Genomic DNA, 23817 nt, shown 5'->3' with positions numbered 1-23817 from the left:
GGAAAATAAAAAACACTGCGATATTGGTATTTATAGTTTATGTTTGTTTTACCAGCTGTTAAATTCTCAGAAACCAATTCTTATCCCAGATTGACCTTCTAACTGGCAGAATTGTCAAGGACTCATTTTTGTATAGAAATGTGACTCCTGTGACACTGAATTACCAGATCTTTCTATAGTAGAATAGACGAACTACACAACTAATTAAAGCACGCCTTTTTTGGAGGTAGGGGGCACACAGCCCCTCAATTATAGGTAGTGGTGATCACTAAACTAATTCAACAACTAAAATCTTGGAGGTGTTCCCGAGGAGGGCTATGGCTGTGCCTGAGCGGAAGCTGCACGGAAGCAGGGGAGAGGTTAAACAGAAGAACGCGGCCCGCGAGATAAAGATGAGCTAAGCTGATTGCGTAGCTCCCAGTTGGAAGCTGGCCGTCGTCATCAGGCATACTCGCTTCATTGCTCATCGCCCGGGAACAACTCAGTTTATTCCGAGGCGGGGCCGCTGAGAAGCAGGGGAGGGGACACGAGTAGGGAGAATAGAGCGCGGAAAAGCGCGTTGGGCGGAGACAGGAGAACGCCCCGCAGAAGATTTACTACATTTCCCAGAGTTCAGTGCGGCAGTGAGGCGTTGATCCGTGGACGCCGCTGGAAGATTTGCGACATGGGATTGGTAGTCAGCATCCATCGGTCGCCGGAGGTAGGACTCTGGTGGGGAGATCTACAGGGATTGGCTAGTGAGAGTTCGAGTCCCGCCCACAGATGGTGACGACAGGCGACGGTCTTGCTACTTAAGGCGTCGTGGCCCAGCCCGCCCCGCCTTAGCTCCCGCGCTAGAGAGAAACATGTATCGTTTCCGATCACAGCTCTTCACGGGGATTTCTGCTGCTGCCACCGCCCGCTCGTACCCCCGCCGCTTCTCGCCTCTGTTGTTAGCTGAAGACTCGCCTCTTAGCCGCCCGCCGCACAGACGCACGAGTAAAAAGTGCAGCTCCATCGGCTGATCCTCGCTAAGCTCCGAGTTTAGGCGGCACCGGGCGTCCCACGATGCCGAAGAATAAGAAGCGGAACACTCCCCACCGCGGTGGCAGTGGTGGCAGCGGCACAGGGGCAGCTGCAGCGACGGCGGCGACAGCAGGTAAGCGGGTATCCCCGCCGCCGACATCCCAGTTGCCGGCCGGGCTTGCGAGTCTCAACCTCGGGCGCCGTGGGATTTGTAGTTCATCTCTCTGGACATATGTGTCGGCCGGGCTCTTTGCTTGACTGACGAACTACAATTCCCAGCGTGCCGTGGGGGCAGTACCTCGCGCGATTTGGATCTAGCTTGCGGACCGAACTCTTAGGCACCGGCCTTGGAGGCGAGGAGGGGCGGCGCGAATAGGTTCTAGGGCCTGAGAGTGGATCCGGGTCCGGGGTGACGGATTGTTGGGCGGGAGAGGAACTCTTCTCAGAAGCTGGTGCTTGCTCCTCAGAGCTCACCCTGTCGGAGGGTGGGGCCGAGATAGGATTTGCGTCTTGCTGTCAGTGGTTGCCTTTGACCTACCGACTCCAACGTGGAGTTCTGGGGAATGCCAAAGGTCCGGCGTGTTTGGCCCGGCTCTTGCGTCACGAAGCCCGGCCCTTGCGCTGTGCGCCCCGGGTGACGCAGAGTCGCCGGTGTGGCATCCCACCCCGTTGCAGCCTTGGGCATCGCGCGTGTCCACCTGGCTGGGCGGAGGCGTGGAGGCTCAGGGCCACTGTCCGAGCCTAGGGTCTATTTCTGTTACAAACTGGCACCTGCAGAAACCCCGCGCCCCCGCTTGGGGCATGGTCCAGTGACCTTCTCCCGAGGGGGCAGAAACCTCGTTCTCCTTTGTGCTGCGTTCTGTAGGTTCTGTCTGTCCCCTGAGGCGAGGTGGTGGGGAACTCAGGTTGCAATTGGCCAAAAGTTTAGATTTTTTTGTGTTCTTATTGCAAAGTTGAAGCTTTTCCTGGATGGGTAGGTACTTAAATGAACTCATGATTCTCTACTACTAACTATAGGGTTGGGGGAAAAGAACTTAAAGTCTTATGTGGAGCGCCTGGGTGGCTCAGTGGGTTAAAGCCTCTGCCTTCAGCTCAGGCCATGATCCCAGAGTCCTGGGATCGAGCCCCGCATCGGGCTCTCTGCTTGGCAGGGAGCCTGCTTCCTCCTCTCTCTCTCTCTCTCTGCCTGCCTCTCTCCCTACTTGTGATCTCTGTCAAATAAATAAATAAAATCTTAAAAAAAAAAAAAAGAAAGTCTTATGAGACACCACTAAACTTACATCGAGTATTAAGTTAACTGGGTGAAATCATCTCATTTAGTAATTTTTTTGTCGAAATTTTGAAGTTTAACATTGGAATTCTCAGACTTTAGCCCATCAGAACTAGTACTAACCATTATGTATTTGTCAACACAATTGCTAATCCGACCCTCGTAATGATATGCCTCTGTTCGTTAATGAATAGTCCGGTTTTCTTGTTAAAGATAATAGGAAACTGGCATTTAAAACGATTTCCTGTAGGATTTATAGCAGCATGAAAACTTATGTTCTGTAGTAAACATTTAATAATTGACAATAGAAATGAATTATTATAGTTGCAGTTTTCCCCCCCTTTCCTCATGTTGCTCTTTATTTTGATTGTTGCTCTCGATACTCATGAAATTCATTCTTGATCAAGATGTAAAATACAAAATTAGTTTGTTGTAGCATCTGATTGCTCAGTGTGAATAGGGGTACCTCTGTTCTTTTCTGTATTTTAGCCCTTCCTCCTCTAAAGTCAATTTGAATTGTCTGGGAGGTCCTTATTCATTTTATTCTTCTTTAAGTTTTACCTTTTGTTGGAACAAATGATGGTGAAACAGCAAGCAGTCATTTTAAAAAGTTGTAACGGATATTACTCAGGGCCTCCTCAAATCACAAACAAATCTTTATCCCCTCAGAAACTCTGAAATTTCCTTTCTTCCTAGGGCTAACGGATAACCACAGGTGGTGCTGGGGGATTGTTTTTCAAACTTCACCTCTCCTCTTTCCTCATTTCTCATCAGTCTTATTGCTGTTGCTTTTTTTTTTTTTAATCTATTTTCAGTAGAAAAGGTAAATTTAAACACTGAATTTTAGCATATTCAAACGAATGGAAAAGAATTCTTCATTGAGTGTATAAAACTGTACAGGCTTTGAATATTTTTGGAAATTTACACTAGTACTTGTTATCTGTGCTTACCTCTGGTAAGTGGGTTATGCAGTGGGATTTACTTTTTTAAAATGTTAATTTGGTTCCAGGTGGATGTATTACTTTTTAAATAAAGGAACAAATAATAACTGAGTAGAAGAGATGGAACGTTGTCACAAACTTGCACTTACTTAAAAGCCATTTACTTTATTGGTATTTTTAAATGACATCTAGTGGAGATGGGATTCAAATGAGATCTTAACATGTACAATAAAAACAACCAAGTTTCCTATCACTTTAATTGATTTTCCATTTAAATTCTTTCTCTCTTAAGTTAGTGGAAGGTTTTAGAAAGCTGATAAAATTGACAAGTGTGCTTATTTTTCATTGCACTTAATTTAAAGAGAGCATTTTTTTTTTAATGAAAAAATAAAACCTTGTTAGTAAACCCCCAAAGATGTAAGGACTTTATGTCTAGAGTGCCACCTAATTGATATTACTTGGGATCACACAGTGGGTGAATTTGATCTAGATATCAGGCATTCATACGAGGTTCTTTTTCTTGATTTGTTGTTGTTTGTTTAACTTCTCTTTCCTGGAGTCTTGGAAAATGAGACTTAGGGGAAGGAGTTGAGTAAGAGGTGTTTAAGAATACTCTTCTTGGCAGTTTAGAAGTAGATTGAATATAAAGAGTAAAAAATAGGAATTGACTTGTGAATGTGTATTAGTAGAAATCAGATGACTCTTAACTATTCCCATGACTTCAAATCATGGAAGACAATGAAGGTAGATCCAGAAATAGAGTATGATGTCATAGGTCTTGGTTTATTTGTTTTTTCCTGGCCTAAGCACTCTGATTAATATGATAGGCTGGCTTCATAGCTTACTCTTTATGCTGTCCTACCTTTTTTAGCAAAGTTATTCCTTTGGAATAGCAAGCAAATTTGAAGGCTGCTTGCCATCTTGTGTTGATTTAAAAATTAGCCAGATTGTATTTTGATTTAAAAAAAAAACTATTAAAAAATACCTCCCAAATACTAAACTTAGGAAGCTTAAACATAGAGGATTGGGAAAACAAACAGACAAACAAAATAAACAAACCACCTCTTTTTAAGGGAATAAGTGGCATGAATTTTTTGAACATAGGCACCTGGTGATATTTGGTACAATCTTTGATTTTACTGATAAGGAAACTTGGACTCAAAGGTGAATCAGGTGACTCAAAGTCACTTTTGGGGCAGATTTTAGGACGTACTGTAACTCAGTGCTCAATGTAATTCATGACAGAGCAGTACTTTTATTAAATCCCTGCAAAACAAAATATAACTAAATTTATTTATTATTATTATTTTTTAAGATTTTACTTATTTATTTGGCAGACAGATCACAAGTAGGCAGAGAGGCAGGCAGAGAGAGAGAGGGGTAAGCATCTGAGCAGAGTCCGATGCAGGGCTCGACTCCAGGACCCTGAGAACAGGACCTGAGCCGAAGGCAGAGGCTTAACCCACTGAGCCACCCAGGCACCCTGGATTTATTTTTTAAGTTAATTTGAGGAAAGATTCTAGTTACAAAAAAAAGATTTTATTTTGGGGTGCTTGGGTGGCTCAGTTGGTGGAGCATAAGATTCTTTATCTTGGAGTTGTCAACTCAAGCTCCAAGTTGAGTGTAGAGATTACTCAAAATATAAAATCTTTTAAAAAAAAGATTTTATTTTTTAAAAATAAAAAAAATGTGTAAAAAAAAAAAGATTCTATTTTTTAGTAACAGCCCTGATGTTTTTAAACTGTTGGATATGTTAACCTTTCTTTTAAAAGTGAATCATCTAACAGGATTTTCTACTATATCAAAAACCACATGGGTGTTGTGCAAAAACAATGAATACTGTTATGCTGAAAAAAATAAATAAAATGGGGAAAAAAAACCCCACAATTTCTATTTTATTCCTTCCCCCACCTTTTTATTTATTTTTTATTTTTATTTTTATATTTTTTAAGATTTTATTTTTATTTATTTGTCACAGAGAGAGCACACAGGCAGGCAGAGTGGCAGGCAGAAGCAGAGGGAGAAGCAGGTTCCCTGCCATGCAGGGATCCCCATATAGGACTTGATCCCAGGAGACTGGGATCATGACCTGAGCCGAAGGCAACTGCCTAACCAACTGAGCCACCCAGGCGTCCCCCCCCCACCTTTTTAAATATAAAGATTTAATTTATTTATTTGTTTGAGAGAGAGAGACTGCGTGTGTGTGTTTGTGTGTATATGTGCAGGGTGAGGGGCAGAGGGAGAGAGAGTCTCAAGAGGACTGCAGACTGTGCTGACCCCAGCATCCAGAGCCCCACGTGGGGCTTGATCTCGTGATCCTAAGATCATGACCTGAGCCGGATGTTTAATTGACTGAACCTCCCAGGTGTCCCCACTCTCCCCCTGCTTAATTCAAGTTATATTTAAAACTACCATCTCTTAATGTCTTATTTCTTCACACATGGTATGTAACTTAAAAATTAATCCATTTACCATGTTTATGTTTACTAATCTCAGTTATTCGCCTTGAAAAATATTCTTATGACCTATTATTTCATACTCTATTTCTGGATATATTTTTATTATCTTCAACGAAGTCATGTTTTAGAAATACTTTTTCAACCATAATACCAGTGTTTGATACATTTCTGAAGTTGATGTATATTGTAAAACAGTAGTGTGAAAAACAGGTGAATTGACTTATTTTAGAATATTTAAATATGTTTATTTGTAGCATAATCATCCCTTTTAAATAAGGTTGGGTTTTTATTACCGAATTTCTCCTAAGTAGATTTAAAAATTCCCAAGTGAAATTTTTGAGCATATGGCAGCACAGTCATCTACTTCCACCCTCTTTTACCTACTAGGTGGCCAGCATCGGAATGTTCAGCCTTTTAGTGATGAGGATGCATCGATTGAAACAATGAGCCATTGCAGTGGTTACAGCGATCCTTCCAGTTTTGCTGAAGATGGTATGAGTTTTTAAATTTAAATTTGCGACTTTACACAAAAAGATGTTTTAGGTAGAAGAATTCTTATAGCTAAGGCACACTTCACTGTTTCATATCTGCTTTTTTCCTACTTAAATTAACAATGGTTAGTTTATATTATTCCTTAGGACCAGAAGTCCTTGATGAGGAAGGAACTCAAGAAGACTTAGAGTACAAATTGAAAGGATTCATTGATTTGACCCTGGATAAAAGGTAGGAGATACTGGAAACTTCGTTCTGTGTGATTCTGATCAGCCACTATGTATATTATATGCAGTTCTGTGATTTAACAGTATATTTTTCTAAAGCCTGATCTGTTTACCTTGGATCTTTAAATGTTTCTTGTTCCTTTGGACTTTTAACGTAGATAGGAACATGCCACTAGAATTTAGATTGTCTCAGTTTAGTCATTATTCTAGCATAATAGCATATAACTGTATTTGATTGCAATTGAAATGGGTTTGTTGGACTAAAAGTTACTCTTCAGCTGGGAAGAACAGCTAAACTTTGCTTTAAGCCTCTTGCCCACTAATTTTATTGCAGATATGAAAAATAGCAAAGCTAAATTTTCTTATTTCATAGTAGTTCTAGAGCTGACTTAAAACAAACAGAAGTAAAAAGCCCTAAAGATGCAAATGTGAAGTCTAGACTTTTTAGTATCAAAAAATTGTGAGTTTGCTTAAATATGTAATACGGGAGAATATGTCTTCTGTGTAATGAGGTGAATTGTGGATTCACCTTATCACACTGAAAAATGGTTAGAGTTTGATGACAATTCTATAGAAAGAAAGAATCTACAAATGTATAAAGAGAAATGGAGAGGGAAATAGTGTAGTTTTTATAAGTCATCGTTCACCTATGGTACACTCCAAATTGATCTTCTGATTTGTTTTAAATAGTGCAAAGACAAGGCAGGCAGCTCTTGAAGGTATTAAAAATGCACTGGCTTCAAAAATGCTTTATGAATTTATTCTGGAAAGAAGAATGACTTTGACTGACAGCATTGAACGCTGCCTGAAAAAAGGTAATATACTTATTTTTGAGTCAGAGGCACAGAACTAAAAAGGAATTTGCCACCTTCTTTGCAGTAATATTTATTAATGGAAATGGAAGATTGGTTCACTCTTAACTTTACAGTTGTCAGGGAATACACTATGCTTATTCAATCCAGAATGAGACTTGTTAGAAGCTTTGTTTTTGTTTATATAAAAACAGCTTGAAACTAGGATTGTGATGGATTGTCATCCATGTTTATATTGGAACAGGTGATTGCCATTTTCATGTATAAGAAAATCTTGAAAGCTTGTGTCAGATTTTAACAAAAGTTATTAAAAAAGCCATCCTACTTCATTTTCCTAATTTAAAAAGTATTATAATTACATAGCTAATTTTCCCTTGCACTTACTAAAAACCTCAGTCATACCTGTGGATGACATCATTTTCAGGATATCCCTTGAAATGTTTGAATTCTAGAACTTTATAATGGAGATTCTGGAAGTCATATTATAATCATAGAACTTTTAAGAATGAAGAGAGACCTTGAAGATTAAGTCTAATATTACCAGACTTCAGTTTTAGGAACCACTAAAATTACAAGGATCTGGGGCTGCCAGCTTAATTATTTTGTCAAGTAAGAACATTGTGAGAATAATGACCTTCTATCATTAGGTCTTTATTAACAAAATATTTCTAGCACCAAAAATGTGGGAAGCACACATCTCTTTTTAAATTGAATGAGCTTGTTACCTTTATCTCCTTGTTTTTCTCATTTTACCTCAGGTGAAAGCTTTGCAGTAGAATGGATATTTGCAAACCTTTCAACCATTCCATCTCTCTCATTGTGCAGAATAAAGGCCTAGGAAATGTGAGATTTGTCTAAGGTTATATAACTTCTTAGTGGTATAGTTGATAGCAGAGCCAACTTTTTTTGAGAGAGAGAGAGCATGCATTTATAAGCAGAATGGGGAGGGGCAAGCAGACTCCCCTCTGAGTGTGGAGCTGGGTGTAGGGCTGGATCTCAGACCCCGAGATCATGAGCTGAAATGAAATCAAGGATTGGATGCTTATTGAGCAGAGCCACCGAGGCGCCCCAAGAATCCTTTATTTTTAATGCCTTACTTGTTTAAAAAAAAATTGGGGAAGGAGAAACCTTGAAGGTTTAGTGTACTTCATGGGCTGCATACATCTGAAATGGTTGAGAAACTAATTCAGAGTCTATCTGAGCATTGTTCTATGAGTACATGAAAGATCTGGAAGGTCAGGTCAGCTTGAAACATGTTATTTTGCTGAATTGTTATAGTGCTCCCTTAAGACAGATGTTAATCTCCATTTCACTGCTGAAGAAACATGTTTTGAGAATAAGAGTTGTAAGTCATTTATTTGGCTAATAAGTGGTGGTTGTAGGGTGAGGTTGGTTTCCAGAGTTTGGGGTCACTAGGTTTGCAGCTCATGTAACATATTATGGGGTTTTATAAATGGTAAATAATATTTTGGTGAATTGTACAAATTTGGGAAGTTGCTGTCTTAATAAGTTCTCTCAAAACAAATTTTCATGGTTGTACCTTTGCTTTTTTCCTAGGTAAGAGTGATGAGCAGCGTGCGGCTGCAGCATTAGCATCTGTTCTTTGTGTTCAGTTGGGCCCTGGAATTGAAAGTGAAGAGGTTTTAAAAACTCTTGGACCAGTCTTAAAGAAAATAATTTGTGATGGAACAGCTAGTATCCAGGCTAGGCAAACTGTAAGTATATGATTTTTTAAATTAATAAGTCGTCCAGGCATGACATCCAGATACTCTGATGAATGGTCTAGGAAGTTTACATTTTTTAAAATAATAGGTTTTTAATTAACATTTTATTTGTATTTATCTTTTACTTTGAGCAGACTTAATAGGACAATTGTTTTCTTAAATTTTCTGAGTTACCATAGAATATCCCAGATAGAACAAATCTTGACATCTTCAAAATCAAAGGTCTTAAGCTGATAGGAAATACTATCTTGAGTTCTTCAGGATGATTGAAGAATAATTTTTGTTGTAACTTAAATGATATAGAAAGTGCTTATTGGGTGGTCATTTTTTATTCTAAGAAATGTAATAGGTATTTTTAAAAAACCTTGGCTGTTGTGGCCTAGAAGTCCTTATGAAAAAGCTGAATGCTTTATTTCGTAGGAATCTGTAACTTGTGAGATACTCATCTAGTCATGTCATGAGGTTTGAAAGACCATGTTTCATTCTCTAATTATTTGATACTCGTTACTCATGACAGTTCACTTTAGATTGTGGGTTTTGTTTGTTTTTGGAGTGCTCACGAACATCTTTCTGGGTTTGGAAAGTGGATTTGAATCATAATGGATCTTAAGAATTTAATCTTAGTAGATTTGAATGTTAAGCTATTTTTTTTTTTTTTAACAAGAAACCAGTTCAACTTTGAGACTTTCTAATAGTTTTAATAGTGACTTTTCACATTAGCTTTCTCTTTATATTACTATTTAGTATTACATTTAGATGACATTGATCCTTCTGTCAGATAAACCCTGAAATCTTAAGGGCTTAATAAAAATTTATTTCTTACTTATCACTGTGTAAGTTGGCAGAGTCCCTGGGTGTCCATCCACACCTCTGTGTCCTACCTTTAGGTCCTCCTTATGGCAGCTATGGTGGCAAGGTGGGGAAAGAAAAAAGACAGGTGCTCAGGCCAGAATGCATTACTTTAGTGACTGCTTCCTTGGTTTACCAACTATATGGAGGCTGGGAATAGTTAAGCTGTTCCCCCAGAGGCAAAAAAGTAGAATTTTAGTGACTTCATAGGAATCCCTTGCCCTCTAGCAGTTCATAATCCCAAAATAGCTAATTAAGCTTTTGCTGTTCACATTTTTATCCCCCTTTTTTGGGTTTTCATGAAACTTCTAAATCATGCAGGACTATAGCGGTATTTTTGAAATGTATGACAGAAAACACTGTTGTGTGGATACTTGTAGTGAACCCTTAATTTTCCTTGCATGTGTGTTTGTTGTCATTTTTTAAATAATACGTTTGATGCTCGCTGTGAATTTAAAAAAGTACTTAACAATCCTCATATTAGCAGAAGGAATGAAGGCAGTTCCAGTTTTTAAGCTATCTTTTCTCTCTTAGAGGCATCAAAAGGAAAGATGTGGCTCTGCCTCTGCTGCTTGTTTAGGATGAGGGATTACAGATTGAAAGTTTCTGTTTTCGAGAATAATGCCTCGACGACTTTTTAATTTTAGCAATATCCAGTTTTACCAGGATGAAATAATGAAAATAAAATAGTGACACCGAGCAGATTAATCCACAAATGTCCTCATGATACCAGGAACTTGGCTGTGTGAATGGTGACCTAAAGACTTCATGCTTTAGTGGCACTTAGAACAATACGAGAGGATTTTAGTGAAAATGTGGCGAAAAGGGAAATGGAGAATACAGAAATCTTACAAATTATAAGTTGTTTTCATATGATTTATTTGTTTAGAGCAGTGTTCTGAAAACTAATGGTTCCCCTTTATGTTGCAAGCAGATTGTATATAAATTCTGTATTCTGAGCTCCATTTTATTAGGTAACTTAAACCATGGTAGTCCTGTAGTGTCATCATTTGTTTAACCTCTTTTTCCCCTAACAAAAGGGAATTATAGGATTCCTGACTGGTTTTCAACATAGGCAGAAAAAAGTGAAATTTGAATGAATGAGACCCCTTTTTAGGTGGCAAGTTTGAGGATAGTTAATTAAATTTTAGATTTCTGCTATTTCTTGGAAACTGATTTCTTTCAGAAATTTTCATAGTAGAGTCTTTATAAAAAGAGATGAATGACTATAAATGGTTTTAAATGCTTGAAAGCTTATAACAAACTTAATATGTTTAAAGGTTTTTTAACAGAGTAGGCTTCTTTATCTCCAATGTGCAAACTTCATCTCTGTCTTTGAGTTGGCGTTGGAAGTTTAAAAAGGATCTGCTGGATTAAAGAAGGAAGACCTGGGAGAAATTGAATAACTTTCCTAAAGTCGCATTGTTGGTTTGGTAGTAGAGCTTGGGCTAAAACCCACTTCTGTTAACTCTTGATCCTGTATTCTTTATCTCTTCATATTCTTTTTTTGGAAAAGATTTTTATTTAATGAGAGCAAGGGAGAGTATGAGCAGAGAGGGGGCTGTGCAGAAGGAGAGGCAGAAGCAGACTCTCTATGCCAGGACCCCGGCAGACACTTAACCCACAAGCCACCCAGGCACCCTTCTCTCTTTTTATTCTATGCTTGGAACCAGTGTCATCATATAGTTGAGAAAATTTTCACACTGAATTATAAAAGCAGGAAAATATGGAAATAATAAGAAAATTACCAACATTAATTCCATTTTTTTTCTTTTTAGTGTGCAACTTGCTTTGGTGTTTGCTGTTTTATTGCTACAGATGACATTACTGTAAGTAGAACACCCTTGACTCTTGGACCTTTCAAATTTAATTAATTAATATACTTGCACATTTCAAATTTAAAGTGGTTACCTTACTTCATGTTCTGATGCATTAGGAGCTGTATTCAACTCTGGAATGTTTGGAAAGTATCTTCACCAAGTCCTATCTCAAAGACAAAGACACTAATGTTATTTGCAGCACCCCTAATACAGTGCTTCATATCAGCGCTCTTCTCGCATGGACATTGTTATTGACTATATGCCCAATCAGTGAAGTGAAGAAAAAGCTTGAGATGTATGTACTCTTAGTTTCATATTTTATAAAAACAACATTTATGATATGATTGGTTATGTTCACACAGTAATGACTAACTGTTTTTTAGGCATTTCCATAAACTCCCAAGCCTCCTCTCTTCTGATGATGTCAACATGAGAATAGCTGCTGGTGAATCATTGGCACTTATGTTTGAATTGGCCAGAGGGATGGAGAGTGTAAGTGTCTGATGAACAGAGGGAAAAGATTGTGTCTCAAGGACCATTATTCTACCATTATATTCATAATTAAAAATTGGATGATAACTTTGGAATATGGCCAGCTTGAGAATCAAGTGACTGATTGCCCTGCTTCTTGGCAGTGGTGATATAAAAATTTTAAGAGTGTAAACCGGTAGGGATTGGTAGAGCAACATTTAAGTGTAGTTATTACACTAAACTCTTGCTCTCTGTAGAACTCAAGTTTAGGGACACTGTTACTCGTGGAAAGAGTTGTCTACTACAATCTGTGTGGCTCTGCTTGGATGTCTCAGACACAGGGCATATTAAGGTGATTCAGGCATGAGTGCTTTATAATAAATATCAGACAAATGGATGAAATACTTAGTCGACATAGGTTTGAGATCAAATGAGTTTAGTCACTGTTGTTTAACTTCTCTAAGCCAAAGCTGAAAGCAAACATCACCCTTTAGACTGGGCTTTATGTGCTTTGCAGTTCCCTACCGACTGTCCGTCCATGGATGTTTATTACCTCAGTTTGGCTCTCAAAAGTATTTGAGTTTGTGATAGCTGACCAACTTTACCCGTTCGCCTGGTTCTGTTGGCCTTAGCACTGAAAGTTCCGTGTTCCAGGAAACCTTTCCTCTCAAGCTAACTGGGACATTTGGTCACCCTGGTTTGTATCCTCTCTTGTGAACCTTGGCTTACTTATTAGCTGCTTTTTAATATAAGAACAAAGACTATATTTCTGGAATGAAACCTTTTCAGGAATTAAATTTGTTATTTAACAATGAATAATTTCCATTCTAGTCCTATGTTTAAAAATATCTGGGAAGTGTCTTTTTTAGACTTACCCCAGCCTCTCCCTTTTTTTTTTTGAAGGATAGCAGGGTGGGAATGAAAAGAAGTTATTAATGCTTTGAGTAGCGAATGAATCTACTTATGTGAGAAATTGGGCTCAAGTTTAGCAATCAGTTTAATTTTATTGAGCTAGTTAATGCCTCCTTAACCTCAAGGCATAGAAGCCAGATGTCCCACTTTTTTAATCTTCTGTTCTTCTATAGGCCAGAAATGGTAATTTCTTTTTCTTTTTCCTTTAAAGTGTATCTTAAAAGTAAAGTAATAAGGCAGTTCAAGTTATACATGTTGAATTTTTAAAAAATTTTGTAAATACACTTTTATTGTTGCCCACGTAGCTTACATTCTCTCGGTATAATAAATCATATGAGAGAGCTAGGAGAACTCAGATAAAATTGAACAAGTTTGGGTAACTTTGTTTAAGGACAGAAGTGACCTGGGTTACAAAACAGAACCTAGTGTTTTGCTTGCTGTTTTTGTTAAGTAAGCTTTTTGAAAGGAGTTGAGGGTGTGGCTGTGGTGAGGGTAGTTAAGGAGTGTTCAAAAAATCAAACCATATGTTGATGAATACACAGGCTGATTTAAATTAGGGTTTTGGAAGCAAATTCATGGCATTGAAATATTCAGAGCTTTTTGCTAACATAATTATAAGTTGACATGAAGAATTAGGAATTGTTTGTGAGAGCTCTCTGTGGTTTATTATGCATGTTCGCTCTACAACCAAATGGGTAAGAGTGTACTCTGCACCACACTCCCAGGTTCAAATCTCTTTTCCACCCTTACTAGTTGGATAATCTTGGGCGACTTCTCTATGTCTTGGTATCAGTATCTTTACAATGGAGAATAAATAAAGTAGTAACTACCTCATGGGGTTGTTGAGAACATAGATACAGTGTAAGTGGTAGCTATTACTGTAACTGTTCATTAAAGTGAGGATTACGTCCCCCTCCTGGTGGTGATCTTTTGGAAGTGGCCTTTTAGGGGCTCTCTGGGATAACCTATAATAAGACAAAGACTATTTACTGGGCAGAGTTACAGGTCTTGGGAGCCACATAATGTGCTGACTCAGGAAACTATACCAAAACATAAGATAGACAGATCTTCCCTAGTTCTTCCTTTTTTGTCCCCACCTAACCTGACATGGGAAGTGCTGCAAGAACTAGGCAGATAGATAGACACAACACACACACACACACATACCCTTCTGTGATAATGATTATGCTGCTTTCTTTTTATTACTGATAGGAGTTGAGGTGTTTATTTATATCTCCAAGAGCCCATTTGTCCTGGGTGTATAGTTTTACTGTAGAGTTACCCTAAAGTCTAGTAAATTGGCTTTTGGAAGCTATTTATGGACTATTTTTATGTCTTAAATTTACTTTCTTTTTAATGCCCAAACATGTTATGGAGATGTTTCCCTATAATATTTAGTATTTAATTTTTCCAAGTTAATACTGTATTGAACTCATTGACCCAGACTGTAAAGTAGATTGAGTTTTACTGATGGCAGAGGTCAATTATAGTGGGATTTCTCAATCTCTGTACTGTTGATATATTACTGGGCTGGATAATTTTTTGTTGGAGGGGAGTCATATCAAGGTAATAGCAAATAGTAATACATTTTGTGGCTTCCCTTCAGAAGGGATTAAAATATCTTCTTAGCTTGAGTAATTTAATTACTTAAGTTGTGCACCAGATTTAAATGCTGTATTGCTTTTTTGAAATATGGCCAGTATATTAGAAGTTAGGTGCTTTAGGCATTACTGATAGCTTGTACTTTTGGAATAAGAATATTTGGAATTCTGGGATTGTGTGCTTTGGGGACTGAAGAGCCAAAGGATAGAAGCTGTGTTGGTATTTGTGGTATCTCAGTTTCACTGAACTACTTTGGAATCCTAGGAATGTCTTGAATATGGTAGGAGCGCACTAAATATTTGTTGAATGTATCTGGATATACTTGGAGGGGGAATGTTAATTGTTTAGTGGTAGTATATCATCTTGTAGTCAGCATTTCTGGATTAAAACTTCTGCATGATATTATAAATGCATTGGTGTGTTCCTGTGCGCCAAGATCTCTAAAGAGCTGGGAGATTTGTGGTGGTGTTTTTACCTCTGCTGGGTATTTTCCAAAGTAGAGTGTTCTCTTTTAGTACTAGGAGAGGTTGGGGGGAGGACCCAGTAATGAACTAAACAAAATTGTTTTTCCTGACCAGGACTTCTTTTACGAAGACATGGACTCTTTGACCCAGATGCTTAGGGCTTTGGCTACAGATGGAAACAAGCACCGTGCCAAAGTGGACAAGAGAAAGCAGCGGTCAGTGTTCAGAGACATCCTGAGGGCAGTGGAGGTAGGTCTCTTAATGCTATAATGGCTACTTTTATTTACTTATTTATTTATAAAGATTTTATTTATTTGGCAGAGACACAGCGAGAGAGGGAACACATGGAGGGGGAGTGGGAGAGGGAGATGCAGGCCCCTCACTGAACAGGGAGCCAGATTCGGGGCTTGATCCCAGGATCCGGGGATCATGACCTGAGCTTAACCACTGAGCCATCCAGGTGCCCCTCCTTCCTACCTTTTTTTTTTTTTCTTTTTTAAAGTAGATTCGACGCACCCACCATGGGGCTTGAACTCATGACCCCAAGATCAAGAGTTGTATGCTCCACCAACTGAACCAGCCAGGCATGTGCTACTTGTTTTGAGATGAGATTGTTTTAGGCTAAACTGGACAATTGGGTCATTTTTTGATTGAATTTCAGTTTTGGGCAAAACAGTTTTCTCTTTTTAAGCCAGGTTTTTAACTACATACATAAAGACAACTTTTTTTTTTTTTTTTTTTAAAACAAAGGAAAATTTAGTTCTGATGCATAAAGGTACTTTTTTTTTTAGGTGAAAAAATATGACAATTTTATAGTTATAAAAGTGTGTTTCACTTTGTTGTACTTGCCACCATTTAAGCAAAGGTGCTTAGCACATAGATATTTAGTATGGTATTTTTTGTGAATGGTAAATTATTGCCTACCCTTCAGTACTTTAAACAAAGACCTTTGGGAAACCTGAGTGCTAAAAACTGAAATAACGAAATCCAGCCTTTACACTTGATCTTAGCCAAAAGGCTGAGAAGCGATGAAATCCAGCCTTTAAATAAGGGTTTAAAAATCATCTGATGCTTGAGTATCTTCTATAGTCTTCTAACCTGTTTTAATCTACCTGGCAAATAAATTGATTTAGAAACTTTCAGGGATTTGAATAGAATGCATGGTTAAAAGGAACTGCAGGATAAGAACAGTTTTACTGTGGAGAATACCAAAGTGTGTGTTTTGTTTTTTGTTTTTTATTTTTCTTTTTCTTAGCTAGATAAGAAATATTTCTTGGATATAAAAATAAATATCTCAGAGGGACGCCTGGATGGCTCAGTTGGTTAAGCGGCTGCCTTCGGCTCAGGTCATGATCCCAGTGTCCTGGGATCGAGTCCCATATCGGGCTCCTTGCTCAGCAGGGAGCCTGCTTCTCCCTCTGCCTCTGCCTGCCTCTCTGCCTACTTGTGATCTCTCTCTCTGACAAATAAATAAATAAAATCTTTTAAAAAAAAATAAATATCTCAGATACTTGCTATCTGATAGGACAGTTCATTTAAGAATTAGTATGTCACCAAAGGGTCATCAACCTGACGTGTATATGAAAACTTAGAATGGGAATTAAAAAGAGTAAAGAAGCTAAGACCCCATTCAGGTCCAGTTTTGAAATGTTCCAATGATTCTCATACATAGACTACTTAAGAACTACTTTCTTCATTTTAATCTAAGTAAAACCTAGGGTATAAGTATAGAGGTCTTCTGGTACCTGAACATTTTGGTTAATGCTAACTCTAATTAGAGTAGTAGTTTATATTTACTCTGGTTTTTATAATCTAAAACACAGAGTAAAATTCCCGAACTTGAGCAGACATCTATATTAACAATTGATCCTTTTGATCTTAAAATTTTAGTGTGGTGGTATCCTCAAATTGCGCCATTTTCTTGAATGACTGCAAACTACTCACCTGGGTGGGTCAGTCAGTAAAGCATCTGCCTTCGGCTCAGGTCAGGATCCCAGGGTTCTTGGATTGAGCCCCACATCAGTCTCTTCGCTTGGCAGGAAGCCTGCTTCTCCCACTACCCCTCAACCTGCTCGTGCGCACTCTCTCTCTCAAATAAATAAGTAAAATCTTTAAGCAGCCTTAACAGGTCTTTTGTGTGCCCGCCGCTCTTGCCCAGCAGTACAAAAAGTAAAAGCCCTTTCTTCGCCTCATAATTCTGACCTGTGGTGCTCACCCTCCCAGACACCCTCTCCTCTCCATCTCAGGATTTCTCTTCCTCCCCTGCCCTTTGACTGTCTTCGCTGTGCTCCAGCTCTGCTTCATTGTACCTCCTAAAGAAAGGTCTGGCCTTCCAGCCTTGTTGAGTGTTACTGTTTCTTCGCTTTTACTGGAAGCCAGTTTTCTCTGAAGGACCCTGCTTCCTGGATGAGAATTCTCCATTTTAGGCATAGTTATTGCTGCCTGTCATTTCTTTTCATTCAGGAGTCATTCTTTTAAGACCATGTATTTCTCAAGTTAGCAAGCATTTAATAGGTTAGGCACCTTGACATACAGTTTTCTTATTTTAATTCCTTTATAACTCTTAAGCAACAGAATTAACTTTTTAAGGAAAAAGGAGTTTACTAAAGGCATAAAGAACTGTAAGTAGGAAAGCTGGAATTTGAACTCACTGCACTGTGCTATCTTTCAGTAGGGCCAAGTACTGCAGATGGGCAAGTGAGAGAGAGTCAGAGTGTCCATTGGATTTGTCAGGTCATTGGTGGGTGACCTTTACAAGTGCAGCTTCAGTAGAATGATGGCAGGAAGCTTGATGGGGATGGATTGAAATGAGAATGGGAAGTGAAGAAGTGGAGATGGGGTATCTTGACTGTTCTTTTTAAAAACATGGCTGTAATTGGAAGGGGAAGAGGGTTGACCACTGAACTGTGGGAGGGTGTGTTACTGTGTCTTGTTTAAGATGCTGGATGCATTTTATGGGAGAAGAAAGCCATGGAGAAGGGAGCATTTTACAATATAAATGAAAGGTTAAGAGAATGATGTAAACAGTATGATTTGCCTTGAACTGGAGAGATTTAGGAGAGGAGTAGGTAAGGATGCAGTTGAGTTTAGAGGGAGTTCTTTCCTGATTCTCAGTGTTTTCTGAAATAAGGAAGGCTGAAATAGTAGAACCCTCGTGGGTTTTTTGAGCTGTTGTAATAGATCAGCTACTGTATGTGCTTCACACACAGTCTTTGTCTTACACTTGTAATAACTGGTAGAGGGAGGAAAGCCCCACTTGACAAGCAAGGGAACAGACCCAAAGGGGTTAAATTACTTGGCAAAATGACAAGCCAATGAGCATACTTGTGTAAGTCTGGAGTTTGCATTCTATTCTTCCATGTCATATGCTGTGTCTGCTGGGAAAGAAGGGGGCTACGTAGGTGTGGGGAAGACAATTGGAGTGATCAAGTTCCGTCTTTTTCTTTATCCTGTCTCCGGTGACCCACTGTTCTCTTCCTGGTTGCTCTTTCATAGTCGTGATTCATCAAACAATGGAGTGGCCAGTGTTTTTCCTCCCAAGTTTTGCCCCTAGTCTGTGTGACTCCTCTGTGCATTTGGAAAACCCTATCCTGTATTTGTTCTAGTGATCTTTACTTCCATTTCCTATATTTCCATTCACTTGATTCTCTCTCAGGGTTATACTTTATAAAATTGTCTTCTGGCAAAATTATTCCATCTCTGAAGTCTTAAACTCACCTATTCCCTCTCATTTTCTCTTTCTTTCTTTTTTTTTTTTTTTAAGATTTTATTTATTTGAGAGAGAGCACAAGTAGGGGCAGAGGCAGACAGAGGGAGACCGATGTGGGGCTCCATCCTGGGGCCCTGGATTCATAACCTGAGCCGAAGGCAGATGCTTACCAACCGAGCCACCCAGGCGCACCCACTCTCATTTTCTTAATAAGCCTGGTCTTAAACCCTTGGAACCCCCTAGTTGCTAGTCCTCTTCTTTTTGGTTGGTCTGTTAACTCTGTTTGTGTTCTCTTGACCCTGCTTCCCCTCAGTTTCACCACTGGCGTGTGGGGGCATCTTATCTTTGATACCTCCTCGTCTTCCCTCCTCACATCACCCCCCATTTGTAGACCGGTAGAGATAACTGTTTTCTTTCTTTCAAATTTTTTTCTTTTAAATTAACATATGATGCATTATTTGTTTCAGGGGTACAGGTCTGTGATTCATCAGTCTTACACAATTCACAGCACTCACCAACAGCACATACCCTCCCCACTGTCCATCACCCAGCCACCCCATCCTTCCCAGTCCGCCAACTCCAGCAACCTTCAGTTTGTTTCCTGAGCTTTCTTGAGTGCTACTGAAATTTAAAGACATTCACAACAATGTGGTTTGCCAGTAAGATTTATCTGAACTCAGTTGTGCCAAGTCTATGACAACTAGGTTAAGTTCTACACCCTTATTAGGATAGTAATTTCTAGTCTATTCATCTCTCAGGGATGGCAGTATCAGTTTAAACCATATTGTTTTCTTACCTCAGCACGTAAATGTGTCTATTTAGAAATTGTATTTATGTAGGATCTCTTTAAGTCCTTTTAATTCCTCTTAAAATTTTGGTTCTTCTGTTGTCTAGGAACGGGATTTTCCAGCAGAAACTGTTAAATTTGGCCCTGAACGAATGTATATTGATTGCTGGGTCAAAAAACATACCTATGATACCTTTAAGGAAGTTCTTGGATCAGGGATGCAGTATCATTTGCAGGTGAGTGAGTGACATCTTTTCTGTGTGTTTGCTTTTAAATTAGGGAGCAGTTTTGAATGTAGTTCACTGAATGGGCTTTTGAAGTTAGCGGGATATGCAGAATGCATTCAGCATGATACAAAACTGCATTTTATTAATTAATTTTACATTTATATTTTAAAGTAGAATTCAGTAAGTATGTAACTCTTCTGTTTGTATTGTATAAATCCGGTGGAACGTCTATAAATTCGGTAGAGCGCTGTTGCTCTTCTCATAACTTTACTGGAGTCAAGGCATTTGAAACAATTTAGTCTTACAAAGAGAAACAGAAAATAAGTGACCTATGTTCTTATTTATAAGCTTCACATTACTTCTGTTAATCATTTCACTTTATGTAGTAAAAAAGAGCTGATGTTTAATAATAAGCTTTATTACCTTTCTGTTTTACTAAAGTCAAATGAATTCCTTCGTAATGTATTTGAACTTGGACCCCCGGTGATGCTTGATGCCGCAACACTTAAAACGATGAAGATCTCTCGTTTTGAAAGGGTAGGTTTTGTTTTTGTTCTCATCAGAACCAAATGCATTGAAGAGAAGCAGAGCTGATGCTTCGATTCTACCAGGTGACAGGTGTTGAGTGGAGTCTGTGGGCCTTGAGTGCCTCGTGCTGTTTCAGACACAACAGCTGTATTAAAATTGTAGAAACTTCATTGCAGTTAGAGTACGGAGGGGTTGTATTGACTAATTTTATCCTTAATCCCATTAATATAGAAATTTTCCTTTTTTGTTTTCCTTTATTCTGTTAACTTCTATTAAAGAATAAATATTACATAGTGCTTCTTTTGTATCAGATAACTAAACCTACTTAATAAGTACCAGATTTATTTGCAAGTTAAGGAAACAGGCTTAGAGAGTTTGTGACATTACTTATAATTTCACTTAACCTTTCAAAAATCCTTAAATTATAATTATTTTTGTTGTTGTTGTTGTTGTTTTTTAAGATTTTATTTATTTATTTGACAGACAGAGATCACAAGTAGGCAGAGAGGCAGGCAGAGAGAGAGGAGGAAGCAGGCTCCCTGCTGAGCAGAGAGTCCGACGCCCGGGCTGGATCCCAGGACCCTGGGATTATGACCTGAGCCGAAGGCAGAGGCTTTAACCCACTGAGCCACTCAGGCGCCCCTAAATTATAATTATTCTTACGTTTTTACTGAGGTGAAATTCACGTAACAAACTGTTTTCAATCGTACAATTCAGGGCATTTAGTACAGTCACCATGTTGTATAGCTATCTGTCTAGTTTCAAGATATTTTCATCTCCTCAGAAGGAAGCTTATACCTTTAAGCATTCACTTCCCATTCTCCCCTCTCCCCTCCCCCCACAGCTACTGGCAACCACTTGTGTGCTTTCTGTCTCTGCATTTACCTATTCTGGATATTTTATATAAATAGACTCAAATAACATGTGACCTGTTGTGTGTTTTTTTTCATTCAGCATTATGTTGCCAAGGGTCATCCATGTTCTAGCACATACCAGTACTTCAGTCCTTTTTGGGCTGAATAATACTCCATTGTGTGGAGTATTATTGATTATCCAGTCATCCATTGATGGACATTTAGCTTGTTTACACTTTTGGCCATTGTGAATAATGCTGCCATGAACATTTGTATATAAGTTTTCATTAGAGCATCTGTTCTTAATTCTTTTAGATATAGGAATGGAGTTGCTGGGTCATATGGTAGTTATATGTTTAATTTTTTAGGGAACTGCCAAACCATTTTCTGTAGGTCCTGAACCATTTTGCATTCCTACCAGCAGTGTATGAGAATTTCAGCTTCTGAATCCTTATCAACACTTGTTATTCTAGCTTTTTTGTTTTTGTTTTGTTTTAAATTATAGCTATACTAGTGGGTCTGAAGTGCTTAATCATATATATATATTTGTGTATATATATGTTTATATATATATTTCTTATATAAATATGCTTTTTTAAGATTTTATTTGGGGAGGGAGAGTGCATAAGTGTGCAATTTGGGGAAGGGGCAGAGCAGAAAATCTCAAGCAGATTCCCTGCTCAGCGTAGAACCCAATGTGGGGCTCAGTCCCACCACCCTGAGATCACGACCTGAGCTGAAACCAAGAGTTGGAGCTTAACCAATTCTGCCACCCAGCTGCCCCTGAAGTGTTTAATTATGTTTTGTTTTGTTTTTGTTTTTGTTTTTTTAAAGATTTTATTTATTTGTTTGACAGAGAGAGAGATCACAAGTAGGCAGAGAGGCAGGCAGAGAGAGAGGGAAGCAGGCTCCCTGCTGAGCAGAGAACCTGGTGCGGGGCTCGATCCCAGGACCCTGAGATCATGACCTGAGCCGAAGGCAGAGGCTTTAACCCACTGAGCCACCCAGGCACCCTTTAATTATGTTTTTATAAACTCTCTATAGTTAATCATTTTTATGGTCATATAATTGATGAGTATTTTAATATTAGCATCTTTACATATATTTCTCTTTTGAATTTTTTTCTCAGAAGAAATCTGTACATGGGAATACAGAGTGAATTCTGACTTTTTTGATGTACTGCCAAATTACCTTCTGAAGTTACTCTGTCATTTTTAATTATTTCTAGTAAGGAATGAAGGCACATAGCTATTACATATTTGACAACATTGAGTTTTAGGATTTAAAGCATTTGCTAGTTTAATTGGCGTTAAGATGGAGCCTAATTTTTTTTCCTTGCTATTTTAATTAATTGGATATTTTGGGATTTTGTTCACTTTAGTTAATGAATTATTTTTTTCTTTGGTCAGATTAAATGTTGATGCATTTTTTAAAAACTTTTTGTTGGAATTTTGGCATTTTACATACTTGGATAATACTTTTTCTTAATACAGAATATCTATCATCTGTTATGTGTCAATTTTCCCCCTTGTTCTTTGTGTGTGCTTTACAAACTTTTAAAATTGATAAGGTTGAGTTAGCTCATTTCTTTGCTTTGCGATTTTTTAATTCATGCTTTATCAGAGTATCTTAAATTTTAGTGATCCGCATGTGTTTTCCTTTCCTTCATTTCAGCACCTGTATAACTCTGCAGCCTTCAAAGCTCGAACGAAAGCTCGAAGCAAATGTCGAGATAAGAGAGCAGATGTTGGAGAATTCTTCTAGTTTTTCAGCACTTGAAAGACCACTTTCTAAATATTTTTTTCCCCTTTGGTAATTCCTAATGTATTTAAAGTAGGGATAGTTTTTATCTAGGGCCAGCACAGATAGCTTTTGTAGCAGGGGTTATATTACAATTTAATGTACAGTATTACAAATGGTGAGTTCTGATTATTGAACATTCTCTGTAAACATAAACATAAATAAAGTGTAATGTTTGGTCATTTTCTGTTTATGAGGGAGCAAAAATATGATACTTCATTTGATTTCATAATGAGGAAAATTATTACCCAAGGTTAAATTTCCTATACTGTGGTTGTCCAAAAATATTGATTATAATATTGTAAATATACAAGGTATTTAAGTTAAGATGTTAAACAGGTGAGTTCTGGATACAGTTTTGGGAGCTAGTTCTTCTGGAAAAGCTGCTATGTTTTAATTTTTAAATGGAACCTAATTTAATTTTGTCACTGGGATCAACATAGAGAATTAAACCTTATAGAATAGACCTTACAGATGTACTTAAAGGTTATTCATTCCAGCTATTGGGAGTTCATGAACAATGAGCATATGCCAGAAAGGCTGCTAACCTTGACTTCTGAGGGTACTAACACATTTTGTGTGCTATATTCTTGTATTTTGAAATAAAGATCTTTTCACATAAAAAGTGCTTCTTTTCTAATAGAAGAAACATTTCTGGGTCTGAAGTAGAGTTCAAAATGACCAAGCTACTAGGGAAAAGAGAAGAAAACTTACTCTGTATATTTAGACAACATGAAAACAAATGAAAAAAATGTAGCCATGTCATTGGGAAAATTAGAATAATATTGTAGCATATCACTGGGATTTTAATTTACTGATTTCTTTGGTATTAGTGCAGAGAACAGTAATAGGCAGGAGTGGTGG

General features: G+C 38.2%; 1 protein-coding gene across 2 annotated transcripts; it reads left to right on the top strand.

The window, feature by feature from the left end:
* The first annotated feature begins 548 nt into the window (after positions 1–548).
* Positions 549–23570, top strand: IFRD1 (interferon related developmental regulator 1). Of its 2 annotated transcripts, none has more exons than XM_046020596.1 (12): positions 549–1138; positions 6063–6167; positions 6314–6398; positions 7085–7209; positions 8764–8921; positions 11558–11608; positions 11716–11894; positions 11983–12091; positions 15163–15297; positions 19652–19780; positions 20213–20308; positions 22828–23570. In XM_046020596.1, the coding sequence occupies exons 1-12, from the start codon at positions 1048–1050 to the stop codon at positions 22915–22917; spliced, it is 1353 nt and encodes a 450-aa protein (XP_045876552.1). In that variant the 5' UTR covers positions 549–1047; the 3' UTR covers positions 22918–23570. The 2 variants fall into 2 exon arrangements, with proteins under 2 accessions (XP_045876552.1, XP_045876553.1); XM_046020597.1 differs by lacking the exon at positions 549–1138 and adding an exon at positions 1459–1866.
* The last annotated feature ends 247 nt before the right edge of the window (positions 23571–23817 follow it).

This window comes from Meles meles, chromosome 10 (genome assembly GCF_922984935.1).
Source record: "Meles meles chromosome 10, mMelMel3.1 paternal haplotype, whole genome shotgun sequence".
NCBI lineage: Eukaryota > Metazoa > Chordata > Mammalia > Carnivora > Mustelidae > Meles > Meles meles.
Note: the sequence above shows the minus strand (reverse complement) of the source record. Positions and strands in the feature narration are given on the sequence as shown.

Excerpts from the sequence above, each read along its gene's own strand:
- IFRD1 (XM_046020596.1), top strand. The coding sequence starts at position 1,048 with ATGCCGAAGAATAAGAAGCGGAACACTCCCCACCGCGGTGGCAGTGGT. Across the intron at positions 6,168-6,313 it reads TTCCAGTTTTGCTGAAGATG|GACCAGAAGTCCTTGATGAG; the intron begins GTATGAGTTTTT and ends ATTATTCCTTAG. Across the intron at positions 8,922-11,557 it reads GTATCCAGGCTAGGCAAACT|TGTGCAACTTGCTTTGGTGT; the intron begins GTAAGTATATGA and ends TTTTCTTTTTAG.